This window comes from Manihot esculenta, chromosome 9 (assembly GCF_001659605.2).
Source record: "Manihot esculenta cultivar AM560-2 chromosome 9, M.esculenta_v8, whole genome shotgun sequence".
Classification (NCBI taxonomy): Eukaryota; Viridiplantae; Streptophyta; class Magnoliopsida; order Malpighiales; family Euphorbiaceae; genus Manihot; species Manihot esculenta.
In genome coordinates, this window is record NC_035169.2 from 27,386,360 (window position 1) to 27,410,538 (window position 24,179).

The window sequence follows — 24,179 nt, forward strand, 5'->3', positions numbered from 1 at the left end:
ATTCAAGTTCCTAACTTTGTATCAGCGTGTCTGTAAATGCAATTAAAACTAATGCTATCATCCAATGGTGGATACCTCATTCCATTAAAGCAATGCAAAGCTTTTTGGAGCTTTTTGATTATTATAGAAAATTTATCCATGACTATGGGCAAATTGCAACTTCGCTAACTCGATTGTTGAAGAACCATTTTAAATGGGAGGGAGGGGGAGATTCAGCCATATTACTCTACAAGCTCATGTTATACATTTACCCAATTGTGATGCAGAATTTGAAGTTGAATGTGATGAATTCAATTTTGACATTGGCATTGTCTTACAATAAGGAGGCCACCCCATTGCCTTTTTCAATTGGAAATTGGAGGAAAGACAACAAGTCTTACTTTATCTTCTTCTGGCGTTACAACTATATCAAGAGATCTTCATTGCCATCAAATGTCGGAAAATCCAACTTGTGCACCTAGGAACCGCTCCCACCCTAGGTCGCCTCTATCCTCTCTTCCAGCCAGTTACCCAAGTTGTTTTGGCTGGGTATTGCTACTTGAACTCCTTCCTACCTCTTTTCCACTCCACCTTTATTGATGTCGAGATCTTGTAATTGTCTATCCATTTTGGACCCTGTTTGTTGGACTCAGCCTCCATTCGTGATTCTGCTTGAACAACTCGCACTTTTGTCATTGCTTGAGCTTCTTGCAAAAGATCCCTCAGTTCTTCTCTCCGATTCAAATCGTCCATCTCAATTAGCTTTGGTACCATTTGTTAAGCTCTTGTGCCAAGGATCGAGTGATAAGACAATTGAATTCAAAATCACCTTCAACAGCAACAGCCTTGCCTTTGTTCCTATTCCTTCCCCTATGTGTAGAACTATGGTGATTGATAAGGAGAGCTTGTTTGAGGGAGCTATTAAACCTCAAGACTCGTTTAAAAGGAAGAGAGAATCTCAAATCTCACAAGGAATTATAATTTATCTCATTCATGCCTTTATTCATAATTGTAATCTCGTTGTTATAGTAAGAATTACATGGCTTGAATAGACATCCTACTAACAACAAAGTCTCAAATAGATAATAATCCTACTAAATAAAAATAATTCCAAGATAATCCTAATATGAAGATAATAATCCTAATCTGAAAGTATAACTGAGTTTAGTTGTTGCCATCTGCTGCATGTTTATCACCAAGTCCCACGTTCTGCTGCTTGTTGATCACCACGTGTTATGGACTCTTTTCTAGTATTTGATTTATTTTAGCATTAGATTGCTAAGTATTTGATTTATTTCAGGATTAGATTGCTTTATCCTATATTTTAGGATTAGATTGTTTTATCTTATTTCTTAGTTTTCTTATTCCTCAGGACTCCTATCTTAGTAGAATTGTGTTAAACATTAACACTATTCCTTATATATGTTGCTAAAAAAAAAGAAATAAAGTAAGGAGATTTATTTCATCTAAATTGAGAATTGAACTCTCTCAACGAGTTTAAAAGGTCAGAGCTCCCTTTGTGAAACTCAAAACAACAACAATTGGGCAAGGAAAGAATTAAGGAATCCAACGGACCGTGGACACTGATTTTACTGTAAGCAACTGCGTAAGCAAACCTGTGATGTGATCCATAACCCGAGACCATAACAAGCGTCATGGGAGATCAAAATAATCTACAGCAAAAGTTAGAATCCCATGTCAAGCTCTCTTAAGAATGTTACCAACAACAATGTCAGAAACAAAGAGAGATTCGAGAATTACTTAAGACCATAACTACGCAATTAACTTTGGCTCAAAAACTGAACAAAGGAAAATTCAAGATCCTGAAATGGGAATAAGCAGCAGCAACAACAACCAATCAAATTTTCCAAACAACAACCAATCAAATTTTCCAAAGAGAAATAAAGATCAGATTGATGTTAGCCCTAGAACTACAGTAGTGTCGCGCTACACTAAGCTGGACTTTTCTACTTATTAATGATGGCACAGAGGACCCATTGCGGTGACTGAACCATTGTGATCAAATTTTTCCAAAATCAAAGAACTGCAGAGGCCGACAAAGTGAGACATACAGCATTCCACATGATTGGAGATCCTCAATTATGGATTTTCAAACTAGACCAAGAACTAGGAATAACTTGGGACACCTTTAATAAAAACTATTGCCACTTGCGCAGGTTCACTAAGAAGCAATCCTTTGAGTGAGTTAGCCAACTTGAAACAAACCAGCAGTGTGAAAGAGTATCAACACAAATTTCAGGCTTTATTAGCAAGGGTACACTCAATTACAGGTCCACAACAGGTGGAGATATTCACAGTTGGATTAACTGAATTGATTAGAATGGATGTGGAACTTCAAAGTCCACCCAATCTTGCAACGACCATGAGCTGAGCAAGGACCACAGAGTTTGATGCAAAATGGAGATATAGGAAATTTTTCACCAATTGGGGTGGGAAATAAACAATATGCACCCTTATCATCCACATTACTCCAAAACTAAAGCACCAATAACACTCCAACAATGTCCATAGTTAGTCACAACAATAGCACTCAAGGCCTTATGGTAAAAGGTGAAATGGCGGATAGACGTGCAAAGGGGCTGTGTCACAACTTTGATGAACGTTATACTGCGGGTCATCAATGTAAGATGCTATTTTGGTTACAGGTCGACAATAGTGAAAGTACACACTGAAGTAACAGTCCAGAGGTTTTAATTCAATGAACCTTTGAGCATCAGGACAAGCTTTTTGTCTGGGGGGAGTGATGTTATGGACTCTTTTCTAGTATTTAATTTATTTTAGGATCAAATTGCAAAGTATTTGATTTATTTTAGGATTAAATTATTTTATCTTATCTCTTAGTTTTCTTATTCCTTAGGACTCCTATCCTAGTAGAATTGTGTTACACAGTAACACTATTCCCTATATATATATATATATATATATATATATATATATATATATATAAGGCTACAAGCAAATTTATTTCATTTAAATTGAAATCTGAACTCCCTCTCAACGAGTTTAAAAAGTCAGAGCTCCCTTTATGGGGCACACAACAACAACAATTGGGCAAGGAAAGAACCAAGGAAAACCACCGGCTTCGGCCTTGGATACTGATTTTACTGTATGCAAACTTATGACGCGAGCCATAATCCGGGACCGTGACACCACGCCTTTTGTAGTGCTTGCAATGAATGATCCATAACACACACACACTGCCCTCTATGAGTACTTGATTTAAAACAACAGCAGAATACTATTCCCTAGTTTGAGGATAATGAACAAAAAAATACATAATCCGACCTTCAATCTGAACGCTAAACATCTCAAACATAAGAGCCACCATCCTTCTAAAGAATTTAAATCACACCCCTCTTCCTCCTCCAGCTAGACTGTCAAAAAATTAGGAACTCATAATAGAATATGAAACCTATGAAACAAACATTTCATGTTGACACACAGGTACATCATTCAGAACACAAAACATCTAAACACCATATTTTTCTATCAGAGAAAAAGCTATGAGGAAGTTTACATACTCGGTAGATCTCTCAGGGCTCAAAGAATGGTAATCTGATAGCCCAAAGCATTCTATAATTCTATTGACGAAAAGGTCAGCAGGAGCCAATGCAGCACAGCACTGCAGGAGAAAAAGATCAAGTTCTAAACCTTGTTCAGACCTGCAAAGACAAACCACCAGAGGTACATTAGGTACTATTGTTCTCAATAGACTCCCTAACACAATGACGAGCAAACTGAGAAAGAAAATTGGGTGAACTAATTAAGAAAAATTTTACTAAAATACATGAATCAAGTGAAGCATAAACCCACCATCGAACTGAACGGTACCACTCAGAAGATAAAATGGCAGCATCACCATTCCTCCTCCACATTCCAGAATGAACCTGAGCACAAAACACCCTATTGCGCAATGGATGCTCCATGACAAATGCAGAAAACCCGTTAGCGTGACATCCACCAAGGACATTTCCAAAGAAATCACCATCATACATTGAAGATGATGGGGTGAAAATGCTTGCACTAGATGCACTAAGCACCTCAGATTCACCATAACACCTTCTTAATGCCTTTTGTAAGAGCAATGAAAGTAATCTGTGTAAGGGAATGTGAACAGATACATCCTGTGAACTAACATCATAAACTATATTTGGCCAATCAGATGAACTCAAAATATGCAAGGAGTCTAATTCTGTGGAAGTATTTGCCTCCATTGAGCTCTCATCAAAACTGGCAGTATCATTGTCACCAGAAACCACTGCATTGCTATCCTGCCCTATATTTTTAATATTTTCTGCACCCATAAAACGCTTCCTACTATTATCTTCAATTGAACAAGCAAATCCACTAAAAATATGTTTGCCTTTACTAATCTTAGATAAAGTTTTCTTCAACAGTAAAAAGTTGCTATTGGAACTGCTGTCAGTACTTGAAGATGATACAGCCCCATATGTATGATTAGCTCCTAACCAATTGTCAATGGCCCGCAAGCAATCATATATTAACCTTGTTGCAGACGAAGGTATGAAAGAACTAGCAAAGGAATCTGATTTATCTTCAACAACCTGCATTGCTGAAACAACTGAAAGGTTCCTCCCTGGAACACCACAAGCTGAGCTTTCCTCAGATAACTTTCCTACTTTTGCAAGTCTCATGCTATCTTCCTCATCCACATTTTGTTTACTCATGACAGAAAAAATATTATCCGTCTCTTCATTACTAGAAAATGCTCCATCCACCAAAAGAGAATGAATATTGGCAAAAGAATGATCTAAAACAAAAAGCAAATTCACATTATCATTTTCCTCCTCAGGGGGTTGGCCATTTTCCCTCTTTAGGGGACTCATTCCTTGCAAAAAAGACAGAAGTCCCATCCAAGTTCTCAAGATATCACGCTGGGCGTTAGTTACAAATTTAGGCACAATACCATGGCTCATAACAAATCGAATATCTTCAACCACACGAATAGTCGTCTCATACAAAGCTCCCCACTTGCTAACCTGCAAGATAAAGTAATCAACGAACTTTGCATAGGATAGAGAAACAAAAGACAATGACAGGAAAAATTTACACAAAAGTTTAAGGGTGCACTCAGTAGGGCTATTTTTTTATGGTTTTTAGTTTCACTGGAAAACACAAAAAAAAAAGGTTTCGGATTTACTCATGTTTCTTTTATCATTATCACCTTCTTTTGTTCTCTCGCACTCCTCTAATCCCCTCAAATAGAAATATTGTTTTACCTAACCTACCACCAACATCATCCATCATTTCTTCTGATAAACCATCATAGAACAGCACCAGATATGTATTCAACTCCACAAACCACCCAAGGCCAGCAGTTTGGAAAGGGAGGAGAAGAGGAATACAATCTCTTGCAAAGAGAACTGCAATTACTAAGGCAAGATAGAAGCTAACCTACAAAATGAAATTTCAAAGAGAAGGCCATAAAGAAAATATGGTCATATTACTTAAAATATTTACATTAGCATCAAGTCAGATTTTAGTGTGTCCCTAAAACCTGAGAGGAAATTCCACAACCTGCTGTAGATTGGCATTTTGCTACTCAGATTTTCCATTTTCATGTCTTACAGCCTAATTTCTTCATTTTTAAGGCACATGACCTTCTAAGAACAGTTCAGTATCAGAATATATATGGACAACTCCAATCGCTAACTAGAAGAATGTAGCTATCAACAGCTGATATAAGATAAGAAATGAAACAAAAGGACTCCATTAGAGAAGTGAGTAAAGTTTGATGAAAACTTGGGGAGATCTTAGTAACAATTACATCCTCAAAGAAAGACTTTGCATTCTCAAGTTCTCATGGCAGTAAAACAGCCATAGGAGTAACTTGAAGCTTCAGGTCCTCTTGTTCCATTAAATCAATCTCTCCCTTCTTCTCTGTTCTTCATCCTTTTTTTTGGGGAATATTTAACTTTAACATTACTTAAATTTCAACAAAATATTAAAAATTCAAAAGAATAATAATTTTTTTTTTTTACATTGTCAAGCAAAATACATGAATAATTTGTTCTCCAGAGGGTTCAATTGGATAAAAAATAAAAGATGCCCAAATGGAAAAAATAATATTTTAATTTCTAAGGACCCAATTGTACATAATGTATATGTACACAGGGAGGGGGCTTTGAGCCAAACTTCCAAGACAAACTGCCTGATCAAACAGAAGAAAACAATAAAACAAAGAAAGAACAAAACTAAAGATAGATCAGCACTATCCACTAATCCACCTAACTCGCATGCCTAGTCCAAAGTAATGGGTGACGAAGGCTGATATAGACAAAAATATAAATTTAAGGTGTCAAAGCCAACAGTAGTAGGTTGAGAAAACTTTTTTCTTCATGATTCTTATAAAAAATAACAGCAACAAAAGATAGCTGAAAATTTTAACTTGCTTCATCTTGCTTTCAATTGAAAAGAGCCTCTATGAACTTCTTTGCAATCATAATCAATTAAAAACCTATTCATTGACTTTATCATCTGTGATTCCTTATTATGTGAAACTAACAAAGCTCCAAAATGGAAAATATAGTTATTAAAGGCAAGCCTCAGGATCAAGGCTCACCATGCTCCAACCTTAGAGCCTCTACAGGAGAAAGGCAGGCGACATTCACTGGGCCCTCACCTTCTCAAGGCTCTAGAAAGGCGTGTCTTTCTCATTTCCACCTTTGTCTAGCACTTCCATTAGCAAAAAAACAATACTCAACCCAAAATTTGTCATATCTGCTAGAATCCTATATTAGTGCATTTTTTGTGAAGTTGTCAAAATTAGTACAGCTAGCAATAACTAGTCACCAAAATCTCATCAAACCACCACACCCATCATCACAAATCTTACATATCATTATGTGGGTTCTTTATTTCAGTACATCTTTTTTGATATTTCTTTTTTATTTTTTCAAAGAATATACTAACATACTATTTAGGTAATTTACTTCTTGATTATTTGACATTAATATGTAATTTGGGTCCTCTATTTCTAGGTTATTTAAAATTGTTTTTTTTTTCTCTTTTTTTTTACACTATTCGGATTCTTTTGTGAATATCAAAAATCAAAGGTATTTTTGCGCATCCAAAATTTAAGTTTACGTTAACAAGTTCCCTAAAAAGGCGATTAATTGGTAAAATCATTATTTTCATACTTTTTTCTACTTACTAATGCTTTGTTGTGTATTGGGAATTAGATAAGTTTGGTTAAATAACGACATCTGTTTTTTTTTAATTAAATATTTTTTTGCTGCACCTCGTTCAAGCATGCACCTGCACCTTGAGCCTTTGCCCTAAGACCCCTTTGTATTTTAGAACGCCTTCAATAATATGATGTATAAGTTAGAACAACCGAGAATATTATTAAAGGAGCAAGATTCATTAAAGCGCAAAAGTGTACTAAAGCTTAGGTGCATGTATAAATAAGGGAGGCTCAAAAAAATTTTTTCTTACAAGAAATTATAACTAAAATCAAATACTCATCTATATTGCTCATTTAACTAAACTTGTTACATAACCCATATGCAAAGCATTAATAATAAACATAGAGGATATTTCTTCTCTTTAAGAGAACACTATAAGAGCTTTTTAAAATATAAAACAAACTCAATAGTGGGACATTCACAAACAAATCCAAATAAACCCGTTAAGTGTTGTTAGAAAAAAGGAGAGAAAAGGAATTTTAGCCAACCTGGTATGATTCTTTTTTTTTTTTTTGGGTAAACAAAGGGAATATGATCAAGAATTATATGACCTAAATAGCATGTTAATGTCTTCTTTGAAAATAAATAACAAAGAAGCGATCTCAGGAAAATTCTCAAATAAATGTCATTAAAAAGGGGGAAATTTCAGATAAACTAGAGATTTAACAGAAGGTATGAGTATTGGGAGAGGGATTAAAGAGGCATGATTGCTGGAAATGGAAATATGGGTGGACGCCAATCTTGGATGTGGTGGTTTAATGAGATTTAGAAGGCTTGTTATCACTAGCTACACCTAATTATGATGACTTATTGGAGCGTCAACACAATATTCTGGTGAATTAGCAAATTCCAAGTCTACTGATAGATGGAAGTGCCCATTGGAGGCGGGAATTATATCTAGAGCCTTGCACCTAGGCACATACACAAGCACTTGTTAAAGGTCGCCTACCTTTCTCTTGTAGAGGCTTTAGGGTTGGAACTTGTGAGCCTCGATTCTCTGTTTAATAACATTGTTCTCAACGAAATGGATTGCAATGTAGCAAGTTGCAAAATTACACGATCAATAAACAGAAATATCATTGGTGAATGGTGCTCAGTGAGGAACCAGCCATCAAAGATTTTATGGTCTTAACTGGAATATCATGTTAGGGTTCTGATTTGAGAAAGAAGAATAACTACAGTTACAAGTATTATAAAGAAAAAAAGAATAAAATTTGTTGTTTGTATTCGAAGCTATGAATAGGACTCTAGGTACTGTAGCGGCAGCAGGAAGGAGAGCAAGAGAGAGAAGAGAGTAAGCAACATGCAAGATTTAATCATACTGGGATCAAGTCATCAAGAATCTCAATCTACAAGAATTCTCAGCCAAAGCTAAATAGGTTAGGGAAAAACGATTTCAAACATTCCTAATGATAATAAAATTCCTGAATTGCACGAAACCTTATATATCTTAAACAGAAAATAGAAAATTTAGATGAACATTCTGAATTTCAAGATTAATCAAATAAAAAATAATCCATATCTAATTTCCTAAAAAACACTAAACCGTAAATTTTCTCAATAGAAAAAGTACAAGAAAAAATTCTGAATTTTATAGTTAATAATTAGATCAAAATAATCCCTTAATTCCAATTTTCCTTGAAAACATCACTCAGGACTTGAGAAAGAAAGCAAGCCCACAAGCTAAGTTGAGCAACAAGAGGCCCAACATCATCATACAGAGAACACAATTATGCAACTTTCATTGTTGCAAAGAATTTCAATTGCTATCCATGGCTGTATTTCAATTCAAAGTATCAGAAGTCTATGCCCAGACAAGCCTAAGGAAAGGAAGCAACAAGCAATACCAGTAATTCCTAATTCAATACAAGACACTAAAGAACACCACAGTTCTAGGACTACAAAACTGTACTAAAGACAAACCCATTAAGTGTGTATTATATATATATCCACACCATGGTTTTAAATTGCGGTAGCGGCCACGTTCGCGGTCGCGGTCGCGGATAACGGAATCAGGGTAACGGCCTGACACTACGCAAATTTTTCATAAATGTAATGATATTGATTAGATTTAATTCAAAACAATGTATACAAATGCATATTACACATAAATACATAAAATATAGATTATTCAACTTAAGTTAAACATCATATAGTTTAAAATAAGAAAAATCAACATAATCTTTATAAATCAAGTAAACTAATAGCTCAAAGTACAATTTTAACTCAAAATTAACACTTTAATCCACAAAAACTTAAAAAAAAGAAGGAAAAAACAAAAATTAAAAACTAAAATAGATATAATTTAACTAACCTTGTAAAAGAAATAAGCTTGAAAATAGAGTAGTACTTATATGAGAAATATGCAGGAAAGATTAAAATTTGAAAGAGAAAGGGAAGAGAAAACCTAGAAAATATAGTCTTTGAAGCTATTGATGAAGCTACCGAAAAGTCTAAAAACTAATGAAAATGAGAATAGAAAGCAGAGAGAGGAAGGATATAAAAGAATTTTAATTATCGAAAACGACTGTTACCATTACATAACAGCCGTAACGAATCATGTGGGCCGTTATATAACGGGGTAATGTGTAATACCCGGCTAGACTCCGGTATCGGAATTCCTACCGTCCGGTGGAATCTCGGATGTCGGAGATCTCTAGAAGGGTAGAATCATGTTTTATAAAAATGTTTTAATGTGTTTTATGAAATGTTTTCATGTTTTTATTGGTTTTGAGCATGAAATTTAATGAGTTTTTGCATGAAAGGTCTTTGGAGGAAAACCCAGGTTCGGCCGCCGAAACTCACTTTCGGCCGCCGAACTTGCATGGACTTTGGGAGGCACGTTAGGCCCCCGAAAGTCTAAGTGAGGGAAGTGCAGGTTCGGCCGCCGAACCTTATGTTCGGCCGCCGAACATTGCATGGATGCGGAGGCACATTCGGCCCCCGAACGTGGCCTGGCCAGCCACTATAAAAGGGTCCCCTTGGTCCGCACGGGCGAGCTTTTTCTCTCCCATTGTCGGCCAAGGTGAGTCTCCACCGTTCCTCCCTCGATCTTGAGTGTTTCCTCTAGATCTTTCATGGTTTTAACAAGGTTTCATCTTGCTTTGAAGTTTTTGAGCTTTTGAATCGAGTTTTGAGCAAGTTTTGAGCTTGGAGGCCCAAGGAGCTAGATTTCTCCCAACTCCAAGTTAGATCGCCTCTACTCTCGATCTTCAAGAGGTAAGAGTCGATCTTGAACTCTTGTAATGTTTTAAATAAGATTCATGCAAGATTCATGGGATTAAAGGCATGTTTAGTTCATGTGTAGGTTTATGGGTTTATGTTGTGATTTTGAGCAATGTAGCTTGATTGTGTATGAATGAAGTGTTGTAGATGGGGTATATGCATGTTTGAGACCCCTAGAAACTTGTATGTGTGTTTTGGTTGAGAAATATGCATGATTTATGGTTTTGGGAGGCAGGAGGTTCATTTGAACCAAGTTTCTGCCGTTTGGCAGAAACCAGGTTCGGCAGCCGAAGGGAGTTTCGGCCGCCGAACCCCTCTTGTGGAGGCAGCTTTCGGCTGCCGAAGGTGCCCCCGAAAAGAGACTTTCGTCTCTGTCTGGCACTTTCGGCCGCCGAAGGTGCCGCCGAACCTAGCTGAGTTTCGTCTCTGTCCAGGACTTTCGGCCGCCGAAGGTGCCGCCGAAAGTGCCCTGTTCAGCCATTTCATGCATATTTTCTGTGATATTTTCAGGATGTTTTAGGGGGTTTTTGGGGAGTAGTTTGGAGTTGTGTTCAAGTATGTTTGGTCCCTCATTTGAGTCCACCTGTGTAGGTTCGGACCCGAGGAACCGAGGACCCCAGCAGTGAGTTCAGCTGCGGTGTTGTCAGAGTCAGCCAGAGGTGAGTGGAACTAAACTGAATCTTTTAAATTAAATGTTTTATCATGTTTCATGCATCATGATTATGCAATAGGATGATTGCATTAGTTTTCACGAATATGCCGCATTGCATAAATTGTTGTTGATGTGGGTGAATGTTGGATGACCCAATTAGTCCAAGACAGGAAGACCAGGACCCCATGCTACGGCCTGGCACAGAGTAAGAAAGACCAGGCCCCAGTCTACAGGCCTGGCACAGAGTAATGCACGGTTATGGGACTCCAAGACCAGGAGCCCAGAGGAGGCCCTGGAAAATGGTAAGTAATGTATGTTATGACAGGAAGACCAGGCCCCATTCTACAGGCCTGGCACAGAGTTAACTTGGACTATTTGGTGACAAGTTCACCCAACCCTTATGTGAATTGTCTGTGTTATGATGCATTCCATTTGAGCATAGTGTTAATGTGTTTTACTAGCTCTACTCACTGGGCTTTTAGCTCACCCCTCTCCCTTTACCCCCAGGCTTGCAGGTACAGTATAGAGCGGGAGTCCGGATAGAGTAAAGAAGTCATGTTATGTAATAGCTAGTAATGGACATGATCAAATTGTAATGTAAAAGTACAGCATAGTTATGTAATGAGTTTTATGGATGTTAGTGTGTGCTTGACCATAGAATGTTGTATCCCTTTTCATATACATGATCTTAGAGATTTTGAAAATGTTTATGTAAACCAGCTCAACACAGGTTATGTTACCCCTTGAGGGCACAGATGAGATCTCACAGAGGGATCAATGTTATGTTAATGTTTATGCACAGGTTGAGTTTGGTTGATGAGTATGTAAAGAAAAGTTTTAATTTTTATGTATGTTGATGATCATGTATGGGATTATACAGGTTTACAGGTTTTATGTCAGGCTTGCTACGGGTCCTGGCGGCCTTAAGTCGACCCGGATCCTAGCGCCGGTAGCGGTCCGATTTTCGGGTCGTTACAGAATGGTATCAGAGCCCTAGGTTCATATGGTCGGACCTAGAGTGTCGGGCTCATAGAGGTCATAGAAGGTCAAGCACAATAGGAAAAGATCATGTCCACTAGGATAGGATGTGGAGTCCTGTCTTGCATGATGATGTGAAATGCCATGATAATATGCATGTGCATTAATGATATGCTATGATATGTGATGCGGGTTCATGTGTGCTCACATGAACCATATGATGCTAATGTTTGTGCTATGTGTACTGTTTTTCAGAAAACAGGATGAGAGGAACTCGTCGATCAGCAAGATTGACTGGAGTACCACCTGAGGATGAGGGCACGAGCGCCCGTCCTCCAGCATTGCCTAGGGCAATGTCTAGCAGGTCCAACAGGGACAGAGTAGCAAGAGACCCTAGAAGGTCTTTGGATCTGGGTAGAAGCAGATCAGTAAGAGGAACAGTGCAAGGAGGAGCGTCTGAGGATATGGAAGTAGATCAGAGGAGGGATGGCAGTCTCGGTGTGAGCATGCCGGAAGAAGGCATGGGAGAATCAGAAGGAGGCGCTCAGGCCTCGAGTTATGTACAGCCACCTCACTACCCACCCTATTCACACCATCCAGGGTATTCGATGGGAGGTACATCGGATTACCCTAGTTTCACCCCTTATCCCACACAGATGCCATACCCACCATACTACCCACCGTACTCTCAGTACCCAATGTATCCACCTCCACCCTATTATCCAAATCCAGCAAACCCTACCTCAGAAAATGTTGCACCATCTCCACCACCTGCAGAACCAGCAGCCCCAGTTGTTCAGCCACCTAGATCTAGCTCAGCCAGTGGGAGCAAGGTTAAGATGACAGACTATATGAAGCTGGGTGCTCCCCAGTTTGAGACCGGTGATGATCCGTTCGTGTACTTGGAGCGGGTCAAGGCAATTACAGATGAGATAGGGGCGGATGACAGTAGAGCCATTCAGATGGCCGGGTTCACGCTTAAGTGCAAGAAGGCACGAGAGTGGTTCAAGAATTATGTGAACCCGAAAGTGGACAGCATGACTTGGGAAGAGTTTGCAAACGAGTTTGCAGGATGGGCTTTCCCTGATAGTTCAAGGGAATTGAAGATGATAGAATTCGAGCAGTTGAGGCAGACTGATGACATGAGTGTAGACGAATATACCGACAGGTTTATGGAGTTGCTGCCATTTGCAGGGCAAGACCTTAGCACAGACCAGAAGAAGTCGAGGAGGTATATCATGAAGCTCCACCCCAGGTATTCCTCCTTGGTACAGTCAGCAGATAGAGAGAGTTTTCACGCCATAGTAGACATGGCTAGGAGAATGGAGGCTAGTGCCATCGTTCAAGGGACAGTTAAGCAGACAGTGGCACAAGCTTCTGGTTCTAAAACTCCGGGAGGGGGAAGGGTAGATCCCTCTACCTTGAGTGCAGCAGCTTCAGGCAGTAAGAGATGGGGTAAACCCAAGGGTAAAAAGAACAAGTTCTGGAACAAGGTCAAATCTAGTCTGGGATTTGGGAGTGGCTCAAGCTCTGGTGCGGATAATGCTTTATGTGCGAGGTGTGGAAGGCCACACAGGGGAGTATGTCGGTTTGGGACAAACACTTGCTTCAGATGTGGTCAGGAGGGGCATATGGCTCGAGATTGTCCAAGAGCGGCCCCGATGGCTCAGTCCCAGCAGACAGCTTCAGGCAGTGTAGCACAGCCAGCAGCTCCAGCCATGACTCAGGCCAGTGGCAGAGGCAGAGGGAGAGGAGCAGCCTCTTCTTCAGCGGGTTTCAGAGGTGAAGGTCCGTCAGCCCCAGCACGGATCTTCACAATGACACAGCAGGAGGCAGACGCATCCAACACCGTGGTGGCAGGTAATCTCGTCATTGGATGTTCGGATGTATATGCATTGATGGACCCTGGTGCATCTCATTCATTTATTGCTCCGAGAGCCGTACAGAGGTTGGGGTTGATGATCTCTGAGTTAGAGTGTCCTCTCTGGGTCAGTGGACCCAAGTGTGATCCATCAGTGGCAGAGTCAGTCTGTCAGTGTAGTCCTGTGTTTGTTGAGGGGAGATGCATGTCCGCCGACCTTGTGGTTCTAGATTTGACAGATTTTGACGTCATTCTAGGGATGGACTGGTTATCTACCCATGGTGCTACCTTGGACTGCAGGGACAAGGTAGTCAGGTTCAGAGGTCAGGATGGATCAGAGGTTGTCTTCAGAGGAGACAGGAGGGGTACACCTAGAGGTATGATCTCAGCTCTTCAGGCTCGTAGGTTGCTTAGGAAGGGATGTCAGGGGTATTTGGCTCACGTGAGAGAGCTAAATAGTCAGGTTAGAGAGCCCGCCTCGGTGCCAGTGGTTAGAGAGTTCTTAGATGTGTTCCCAGACGAGCTGCCAGGTTTACCACCTGCTAGGGAGATAGAGTTCGAGATAGAACTGATGCCTGGAACCCGACCGATCTCTATCCCTCCCTACAGGATGGCGCCAGCAGAATTGAAAGAGTTGAAGGAACAGTTGCAGGAACTGGTAGACAAGGGCTTCATCCGACCGAGTACCTCACCTTGGGGTGCTCCAGTTCTGTTTGTGAAAAAGAAGGATGGATCTCTTAGACTTTGTATCGACTACAGGCAGTTGAACAAAGTCACTACTAAGAACAAGTACCCATTGCCGAGGATCGACGATCTATTCGACCAGCTAGCAGGAGCGGGTTGTTTCTCCAAAATAGATCTGAGGTCCGGGTATCATCAGTTGAGGATCAGGGAAGAGGATGTGCCAAAGACAGCTTTCAGGACCAGATATGGGCATTTTGAGTTCCTTGTAATGCCGTTCGGGTTAACTAACGCCCCTGCAGCATTCATGGACCTCATGAACAGAGTGTTTAGCCAGTACCTGGATCACTTCGTTATTGTCTTCATAGATGATATCTTAGTGTATTCCAGGAATGCAGAGGAGCATGCCCATCATCTGAGGTTAGTTCTACAGACCCTAAGGGAACATGGCTTGTATGCCAAGTTCTCTAAATGTGAGTTCTGGCTGAGGAGTATTTCATTCTTGGGGCATGTAGTGTCAGAGAATGGGATTGAGGTAGACCCCAAGAAGACAGAGACTGTGGCTAACTGGCCTAGACCCACTTCAGTGACAGAGATCAGGAGTTTCTTGGGTTTGGCAGGTTACTACAGGAGGTTCGTTCAGGACTTCTCAAAGATAGCAGCTCCTCTGACCAGACTAACCAGGAAGAATCAGAAATTTGTGTGGACCGACCAGTGCGAGGAGAGCTTTGAAGAGCTTAAGAAGAGGTTGACTTCAGCACCAGTTTTAGCTCTGCCATCTAGTGGAGAGGACTTTACAGTCTTTTGTGATGCGTCCCGTGTGGGACTGGGTTGTGTGCTTATGCAGAATGAGAGGGTGATTGCTTACGCTTCTAGGCAGCTAAAGAGGCATGAGTTGAATTACCCCACACATGACCTTGAGATGGCAGCAGTAATCTTTGCGCTCAAGATGTGGAGGCACTACCTCTATGGGGTTAAATGTGAGATCTTTACAGATCATAAGAGCCTGCAATACATCCTGAGTCAAAGAGACTTAAATTTGAGACAGAGGAGATGGGTAGAGCTGCTGAGTGACTATGATTGCAAGATTCAGTATCATCCGGGTAAGGCGAATGTTGTGGCAGACGCCCTAAGCCGGAAGTCACTAGGCAGTCTATCCCATATCACGGCAGAGAGGAGACCAGTGGTGAAGGAGTTTTACAAACTCATTGAGGAAGGTCTACAGATGGAGTTATCTGGTACAGGTGCCTTGGTTGCTCAGATGAAAGTGACACCCGTGTTTCTAGAGCAGGTGGCTCAGAAACAGCATGAGGACCCAGAGTTAGTGAAGATTGCCAGGACTGTTCAGTCAGGCAAGGACAGTGAGTTCAGATTTGACAATAGGGGGATCCTCCGCTATGGGAGTCGATTATGTGTACCAGATGACATAGGGCTAAAAGGAGACATTATGAGAGAGGCTCATAATGCAAGATACAGCATTCACCCCGGAGCCACCAAGATGTATCAAGATCTGAAGAAAGTTTACTGGTGGCCAGCTATGAAGAAAGAAGTGGCACAGTTTGTGTCAGCCTGCGAAGTATGTCAGAGGGTGAAGCTGGAACATCAGAAGCCGGCTGGAATGCTTAACCCGCTACCTATTCCAGAGTGGAAATGGGAGAATATAGCTATGGACTTCGTAGTGGGGTTACCGGCGACGTCCAACAGATTGGACTCCATATGGGTGATTGTGGACAGACTCACCAAATCTGCTCACTTCATCCCTGTCAGGAGTGGCTATTCTGTGGACAAGTTGGCGCAGGTGTACGTTGATGAGATAGTCAGACTGCATGGGGTTCCTGTTTCTATAGTGTCAGATAGAGGGCCCCAGTTCACCTCCAGGTTTTGGCGGAGTCTGCAGGATGCCATGGGTACTAGATTGGATTTCAGTACTGCCTTCCACCCCCAGACTGATGGACAGTCAGAAAGGACCATCCAAACCATAGAGGATATGCTCAGAATGTGTGTGCTGGACTTTGGCGGTTCTTGGAGGCAGCATCTACCTTTGGTGGAGTTTGCCTACAATAACAGCCATCATGCTAGCATTGGGATGGCTCCATATGAAGCTTTATATGGAAGGAAGTGCAGATCACCTGTTTGCTGGGAAGAGGTAGGAGAGAGGTCCTTAGCAGGACCCGAGCTAGTAGAGGTCACCAGCAGGGTGGTGCCCATGATCAGAGAAAGAATCAAGACAGCTGCAAGCAGACAGAAGAGTTATGCAGACATCCGCAGAAGACTAGTAGAGTTTCAGGAGGGGGATCTGGTATTGCTCAAGGTGTCTCCAATGAAAGGAGTGGTTCGGTTCGGGAAGAAGGGTAAGCTGGCTCCGCGGTACATCGGACCCTTTGAAGTCTTGCAAAAGATTGGGAATGTATCGTACAAGCTAGATTTGCCTGCTTCAATGGGGAGAATCCATCCGGTTTTCCACGTTTCTATGTTGAGAAAGTTCGTGTCAGATCCGGGCAAGGTTCTTAGTGAGCCTGATGTGGAGATCCAAGAGGATCTCACCTATGTTGAGCAGCCAGTACGGATCATAGACACCCAGATTAGAAAGCTAAGAAACAAGGAAATTCCGATGGTGAAGGTCCTTTGGAACCACCACAATATTGAGGAGTGTACCTGGGAGACACGGGAGTCCATGCTCCGGCAATATCCTCATCTCTTTTAAGGTTAGTCCCTATGTGTTGTATGTATGTTATGTTGATTGCTATGCATATACTAGTTGAGGAACATTCGGGGACGAATGTTCTTAAGGGGGGGAGAATGTAATACCCGGCTAGACTCCGGTATCGGAATTCCTACCGTCCGGTGGAATCTCGGATGTCGGAGATCTCTAGAAGGGTAGAATCATGTTTTATAAAAATGTTTTAATGTGTTTTATGAAATGTTTTCATGTTTTTATTGGTTTTGAGCATGAAATTTAATGAGTTTTTGCATGAAAGGTCTTTGGAGGAAAACCCAGGTTCGGCCGCCGAAACTCACTTTCGGCCGCCGAACTTGCATGGACTTTGGGAGGCACGTTAGGCCCCCGAAAGTCTAAGTGAGGGAAGTGCAGGTTCGGCCGCCGAACCTTATGTTCGGCCGCCGAACATTGCATGGATGCGGAGGCACATTCGGCCCCCGAACGTGGCCTGGCCAGCCACTATAAAAGGGTCCCCTTGGTCCGCACGGGCGAGCTTTTTCTCTCCCATTGTCGGCCAAGGTGAGTCTCCACCGTTCCTCCCTCGATCTTGAGTGTTTCCTCTAGATCTTTCATGGTTTTAACAAGGTTTCATCTTGCTTTGAAGTTTTTGAGCTTTTGAATCGAGTTTTGAGCAAGTTTTGAGCTTGGAGGCCCAAGGAGCTAGATTTCTCCCAACTCCAAGTTAGATCGCCTCTACTCTCGATCTTCAAGAGGTAAGAGTCGATCTTGAACTCTTGTAATGTTTTAAATAAGATTCATGCAAGATTCATAGGATTAAAGGCATGTTTAGTTCATGTGTAGGTTTATGGGTTTATGTTGTGATTTTGAGCAATGTAGCTTGATTGTGTATGAATGAAGTGTTGTAGATGGGGTATATGCATGTTTGAGACCCCTAGAAACTTGTATGTGTGTTTTGGTTGAGAAATATGCATGATTTATGGTTTTGGGAGGCAGGAGGTTCATTTGAACCAAGTTTCTGCCGTTTGGCAGAAACCAGGTTCGGCAGCCGAAGGGAGTTTCGGCCGCCGAACCCCTCTTGTGGAGGCAGCTTTCGGCTGCCGAAGGTGCCCCCGAAAAGAGACTTTCGTCTCTGTCTGGCACTTTCGGCCGCCGAAGGTGCCGCCGAACCTAGCTGAGTTTCGTCTCTGTCCAGGACTTTCGGCCGCCGAAGGTGCCGCCGAAAGTGCCCTGTTCAGCCATTTCATGCATATTTTCTGTGATATTTTCAGGATGTTTTAGGGGGTTTTTGGGGAGTAGTTTGGAGTTGTGTTCAAGTATGTTTGGTCCCTCATTTGAGTCCACCTGTGTAGGTTCGGACCCGAGGAACCGAGGACCCCAGCAGTGAGTTCAGCTGCGGTGTTGTCAGAGTCAGCCAGAGGTGAGTGGAACTAAACTGAATCTTTTAAATTAAATGTTTTATCATGTTTCATGCATCATGATTATGCAATAGGATGATTGCATTAGTTTTCACGAATATGCCGCATTGCATAAATTGTTGTTGATGTGGGTGAATGTTGGATGACCCAATTAGTCCAAGACAGGAAGACCAGGACCCCATGCTACGGCCTGGCACAGAGTAAGAAAGACCAGGCCCCAGTCTACAGGTCTGGCACAGAGTAATGCACGGTTATGGGACTCAAAGACCAGGAGCCCAGAGGAGGCCCTGGAAAATGGTAAGTAATGTATGTTATGACAGGAAGACCAGGCCCCATTCTACAGGCCTGGCACAGAGTTAACTTGGACTATTTGGTGACAAGTTCACCCAACCCTTATGTGAATTGTCTGTGTTATGATGCATTCCATTTGAGCATAGTGTTAATGTGTTTTACTAGCTCTACTCACTGGGCTTTTAGCTCACCCCTCTCCCTTTACCCCCAGGCTTGCAGGTACAGTATAGAGCGGGAGTCCGGATAGAGTAAAGAAGTCATGTTATGTAATAGCTAGTAATGGACATGATCAAATTGTAATGTAAAAGTACAGCATAGTTATGTAATGAGTTTTATGGATGTTAGTGTGTGCTTGACCATAGAATGTTGTATCCCTTTTCATATACATGATCTTAGAGATTTTGAAAATGTTTATGTAAACCAGCTCAACACAGGTTATGTTACCCCTTGAGGGCACAGATGAGATCTCACAGAGGGATCAATGTTATGTTAATGTTTATGCACAGGTTGAGTTTGGTTGATGAGTATGTAAAGAAAAGTTTTAATTTTTATGTATGTTGATGATCATGTATGGGATTATACAGGTTTACAGGTTTTATGTCAGGCTTGCTACGGGTCCTGGCGGCCTTAAGTCGACCCGGATCCTAGCGCCGGTAGCGGTCCGATTTTCGGGTCGTTACATAATGGGTAACGGGTGACGACCCCCCAAAACCCATTACCCGTTACGTTATGTGACAACCGTTACGTTACCATGATACACACTCATCCATGTGCAATTAATGGCACCCCATAAAGAATCTAATCATGAAGCAAGGAGGATCAATGATTAGATTTGGTGTTTTGAGCTGCTATCTTAGAAAATCAATACCTTGAATATGATAATTGAAGTCAATTAAATTTCTGCTAAGTTAAAATTAACATATTTTAGTTAAAAATTTTTAGACTTTTTCCAACAGCATCTAAAAGAGTGCTTCTCCAAAAGCATATCCAAACCTCAATACCAAATAGGATCCAAAGCATATGCAAACAAGCATCACAGGACATACCTGTAGGCGACCATCTTCTCCTGCACAATGGATAAATATATCTCCTAAGCATCTCAAAAGCATGGCAAGTAGGTTCATCTCCTTCACAAGTCGTGGGGTTAGAGTGTGCACTGTAAAGATTTGCACCGAGAATGTTGATAGCAGTGGGTATTTCCTGAGAGCATCATCAGTGCCTTCTGTTATGACTTCGCATACAACTAATGGGTAATAACTTAAAAATACTTTACCAAACTCATACTTAAAGACCGGTTCTCCCAGTAACTTCAGAAGCAGCTCATTAAGTTTCCTTGCAACACCTTCACTCAAAAACCTCTCTGACCTTACCAAAATCTCCAATAAACCAACCACTAAGATCACCCTCCTAGAAACAAAACTAAGCAAACTCTCACTTTGCTTGCAGAACTCGAGCAACATCTCAACCACCACATACGTTAGCTCATTTGCAACCTTCTTTGGCATAAAAATGCAGTCACTTGTTTTAGGATTTTCCTGGCAAATGATTTCAGCAGATACAAGTTTATTTTTCCAACAAATGAATAAAGCATCAAGCACAGGCCCTACAGAGTCTGCAAACTCCTCTGGAAGAGGTTGTATCTGTTCGGCACCTTTGTGTTTTGAGCAGAAGCCCTCCCGTTTCCATGCTGTCACATCCCCACAATCACAACATCCTCCACCTGTGTAAATAATAGAATAATCATGGTCCTTGTGGTTTCCATTCTGAAAACAAGGAACACAAATGGCACAAGTTGGATCATGTTCACATGTTCGACACCGATATGCAATATCATTATTTCCCCAAACTGCCCCACAAACACCACGACTGGTACTCATTTTGGAAAGGTTTTTTAGAGCGACTGCTGGTTCACCCAGAAACATGATCCACTGTAACCAACACATGCATTCCCTGAACTGTTGTTTCATCGTTGGGTTCAGCACCTTTTTTAATCCTGCCTTAGTTTCCTGGAGATTATCTGCTACATCCTCATCAGGAGGTAAAATAGCAGATACTATATCGGGAATCCAGGTTGGATTATCCATGACAAAAGCAACTATACCAGGATACCGTCTTTCAAGGTACTCCTCAGGAACTCCAAGTTGAGCAAGCCTCTGTTACAAAATCGTGAGCAAAATAACTACATGTGAATATACCACTGACATAACCACTAAACAGTCCACTGCAACTGTCATGTAGAAGCACAATTGAATCATAACAAAATGGGGAAAAAATTGAACTTAATTTTGCCGTGCCACATGAATCAGTGTCTTCTTTCAAAACATCAAACTTAGTTATAGCAACTCAATTTCTTCACTGATGAAAGACACTGAACATATAAGCAAACTGGAAAATCAAATAACTGGAGCAATCAAGTAATTAAACACCCGTAAAACTAAAACCAGCAGAGAAAAAATAATTGGAAAAATCACCAAACAAAATCTAATAGACAAGCCACAGTCATACCCGAATAACTCGATCACGGCGCTTGAGAGTTTTAGGTTCAGCAGGCGAATCGATATCCATGTTATCCATACCAAGATGGCAAATACGCAGCAGCCAATCTGAGCAACAGAAGGGCAAAATACACCGAAATCCCCCCAGGATTGCGAGCCCTAAAAGGATGTAGGTAGGGATTTATAATTATTTTTCAATTTCAATACTATCTGCGACCATTAATTTAACCAAAACTCTGAACACCACCGCCACACATCTCTGAAGTAGTCTCTGGATCTGAATGGGTTTTTCACAATCGGAGGACGGTTCAGCAATTATCTGGAAGAATCTGTGTAGATAAAGCAAGTAATTGCGTGAAAAGAGCGCTTTTCTCAAGTATCATTTGTATTCTTATTTTGGCTTTTGTCTGTCATTTATTACAGTGCCATTTGGTTCCTTCCTTTTATTTTTGCTTAACAACGTAGCACGCTCACGACAACTAATGTGCTCCCTCCGTGCCAGATACGTGCTTATGAGTTGAGGATTCTTTTCTTTTAAGACATAAATTAAGAAATTTTAATAAATAAAATTGTAGTAATATCACGAGAAGCAAATTAGAAATATGTCTGGTGATATTGAACGGTTAATAAATAATATTAATTTAATTTTTCTTAACTAGAAAATATAAAAAAGTGTTTGGAAAAAAATGGTATAATTTTATTTATTTTTTCTTTAATATTTATGATGGGTCAAAATAATATATTATAATATAATTTTTACATTAATAATTTTTAACATGTTTAGATCATTATTTATTAATAATGATATATTGTAAAATATTATAAACATGATTACTTCAAATGAGCAACACACTTTCTGGTGTGGAAGATCGGTATAAACCGCAACCACAGAGATAAGTATGGAATGCAATTGATTTTAATTGGTTTAAGGTTCCTGCACCGTTAACCTGGATTCCCAGAGTTAACTCAGATTGGTATACGTAGAGAGAGAGAGAAAATAGTTTGCCGTCAATACGGACTTACACAGTATCAATTGTATAATACAGATATTATTAATACAAAATAGAAATACAACTTACTTAGTACAAAATACTTTAAAATAATACTGCTACAACCGTGTTGTAGTAAACAGCGGTTTCCTTACAATTTGTTGAAAAAGAAACTAAGTTAAGCATTGAATACATAAAGAGATTTGAGAGAGAATTTCTTGGTGAAATTTCGGTGTGTCCCTGAATGGTCTGGAGTTCTCCTTTTATAGGCCGCGGACGCCAAAATTTTCTTCAATGGAATTGAGCGGTCCGTTACTGTTTGGTACTGTTTGGTAACTGTTCATGTCGGCCACTTGTCGGCATCTTGCGTCATGGCTTACGTCATGGTTTTTATCTTTGTCTGCCATTTGTCTGTAATGCGCCATGGGTTCTACCATTTATGTTTGTCGGCCATGTTGTCGGCATTTGCTGTGTCTGTTTAGTGGGTCCTACACATCTTGTGTAAAGAAATCATCATTGTCATCTGCTAAGTCTGCTAGGGATGGTGATACAGAAGAGCTTCTGGTTTCTTGTAATTCTTCAAGTAATTTTTCATATTCTTGTTCTAAGGTGCATGCTGCCATTTGAACCATAATTTGTTTTTTACGGGCTAAAAAGGTCTCTTGTTTGGTAATTGCAGATGGGTTTAGAACTTTGCAATATTGGGGGTAGTTTGTAAAAAACTGGTTTACTGCTTTTGGGCCACAGGCTTCTTGGTCAGTTTTAGCCCACCATTTGATTTTATATTTGCGGACTAATATAGGAACTTGAAAATTATCCAAGGTTTGATCCTTAATTTGGTATTCAATCATAAGGATCCATGGTATATGAAAGTAATGAGAATATATAAGCCATTTTGGAGAACAAATGATATTGTCTGGTAATTTATTGTTTTCAAAGAACTGAGTCTGTGCAAGCTTAATGTGGTCAGGAATAATGGTTTCAATGATTCCAAATTTATGCCACCATTGGTGAAACCAATATGGTATAGGATAGGTGAACGTGTCAGATATATAGAAAAAGAATGAAATAGATAATTGGTCATTTTGTTTGAAAAAAGTTCTTTCCCAAGCTATCTGATAATCATAGTAATTATACTTAGCATTTTGTCCATTGGTCAAAGTAAAATCTTTGGTTCGATGGGGCTCTTGTCCCCATTCAGTCAGAGTCCATACTTTTAAAAGTCTGACTTTGCAGTATCTTAGTTTGGTATGATTCTTTGGGTCATAATTATTTTGAATGAGAATAGAATTGGTATGAACTAATAGGGCCTCATAATATGGTTGGGATTTCTGAAAATTATCTGGGAGATAATAATGGGTTTTTGGGAAAATGGATTCACAAAGTTGGTAAATATTCAAATTGGGATTTTGGGCCCAATATTCTGGTTCTATTGTAATTACAAGGTCTTCAGCATCTTTATATGTATATTGGGTTTGGTCTGTTTGACTTAAAGATGGTGAGCTTGCCGAAGCTATTGGGCTTGGTGAAACTAGTCCGGTTACTATTTGTTTGAAAGTAGATGGGGGAATTGGTTCGGCTTGTAAAGGGCTAAATTTATTTAATGAGGTAAAGTATGGTCTTAGGGATCTGGGCCGAGGATAATTTGGCTGTGTAATTAAGGCACTAGAAATATGACCAATATGTCTATTAATAATACTAGTA

General features: G+C 40.4%; 1 protein-coding gene across 9 annotated transcripts in view; it reads right to left on the reverse strand.

Annotated features, from left to right (window-relative positions):
- LOC110622224 (E3 ubiquitin-protein ligase PRT6) overlaps positions 1 to 21,915 on the reverse strand; it is a 50,966-nt gene extending 29,051 nt beyond the window's left edge. For 8 of the 9 annotated variants that reach the window (XM_043960512.1, XM_043960511.1, XM_043960513.1 and 5 more), the window contains exons 1-4: positions 21,497 to 21,915; positions 20,038 to 21,144; positions 3,814 to 5,000; positions 3,522 to 3,662 (exon numbers count right to left, since the gene is read on the reverse strand). In XM_043960512.1, coding sequence (XP_043816447.1) covers positions 3,522 to 3,662; positions 3,814 to 5,000; positions 20,038 to 21,144; positions 21,497 to 21,565 — 2,504 coding nt within the window. In that variant the 5' untranslated portion in view covers positions 21,566 to 21,915. The remainder of the gene's footprint in view (positions 1 to 3,521; positions 3,663 to 3,813; positions 5,001 to 20,037; positions 21,145 to 21,496) is intronic. The other variant, XM_021766659.2, reaches the window with a different exon arrangement.
- Positions 21,916 to 24,179: the final 2,264 nt, after the last annotated feature.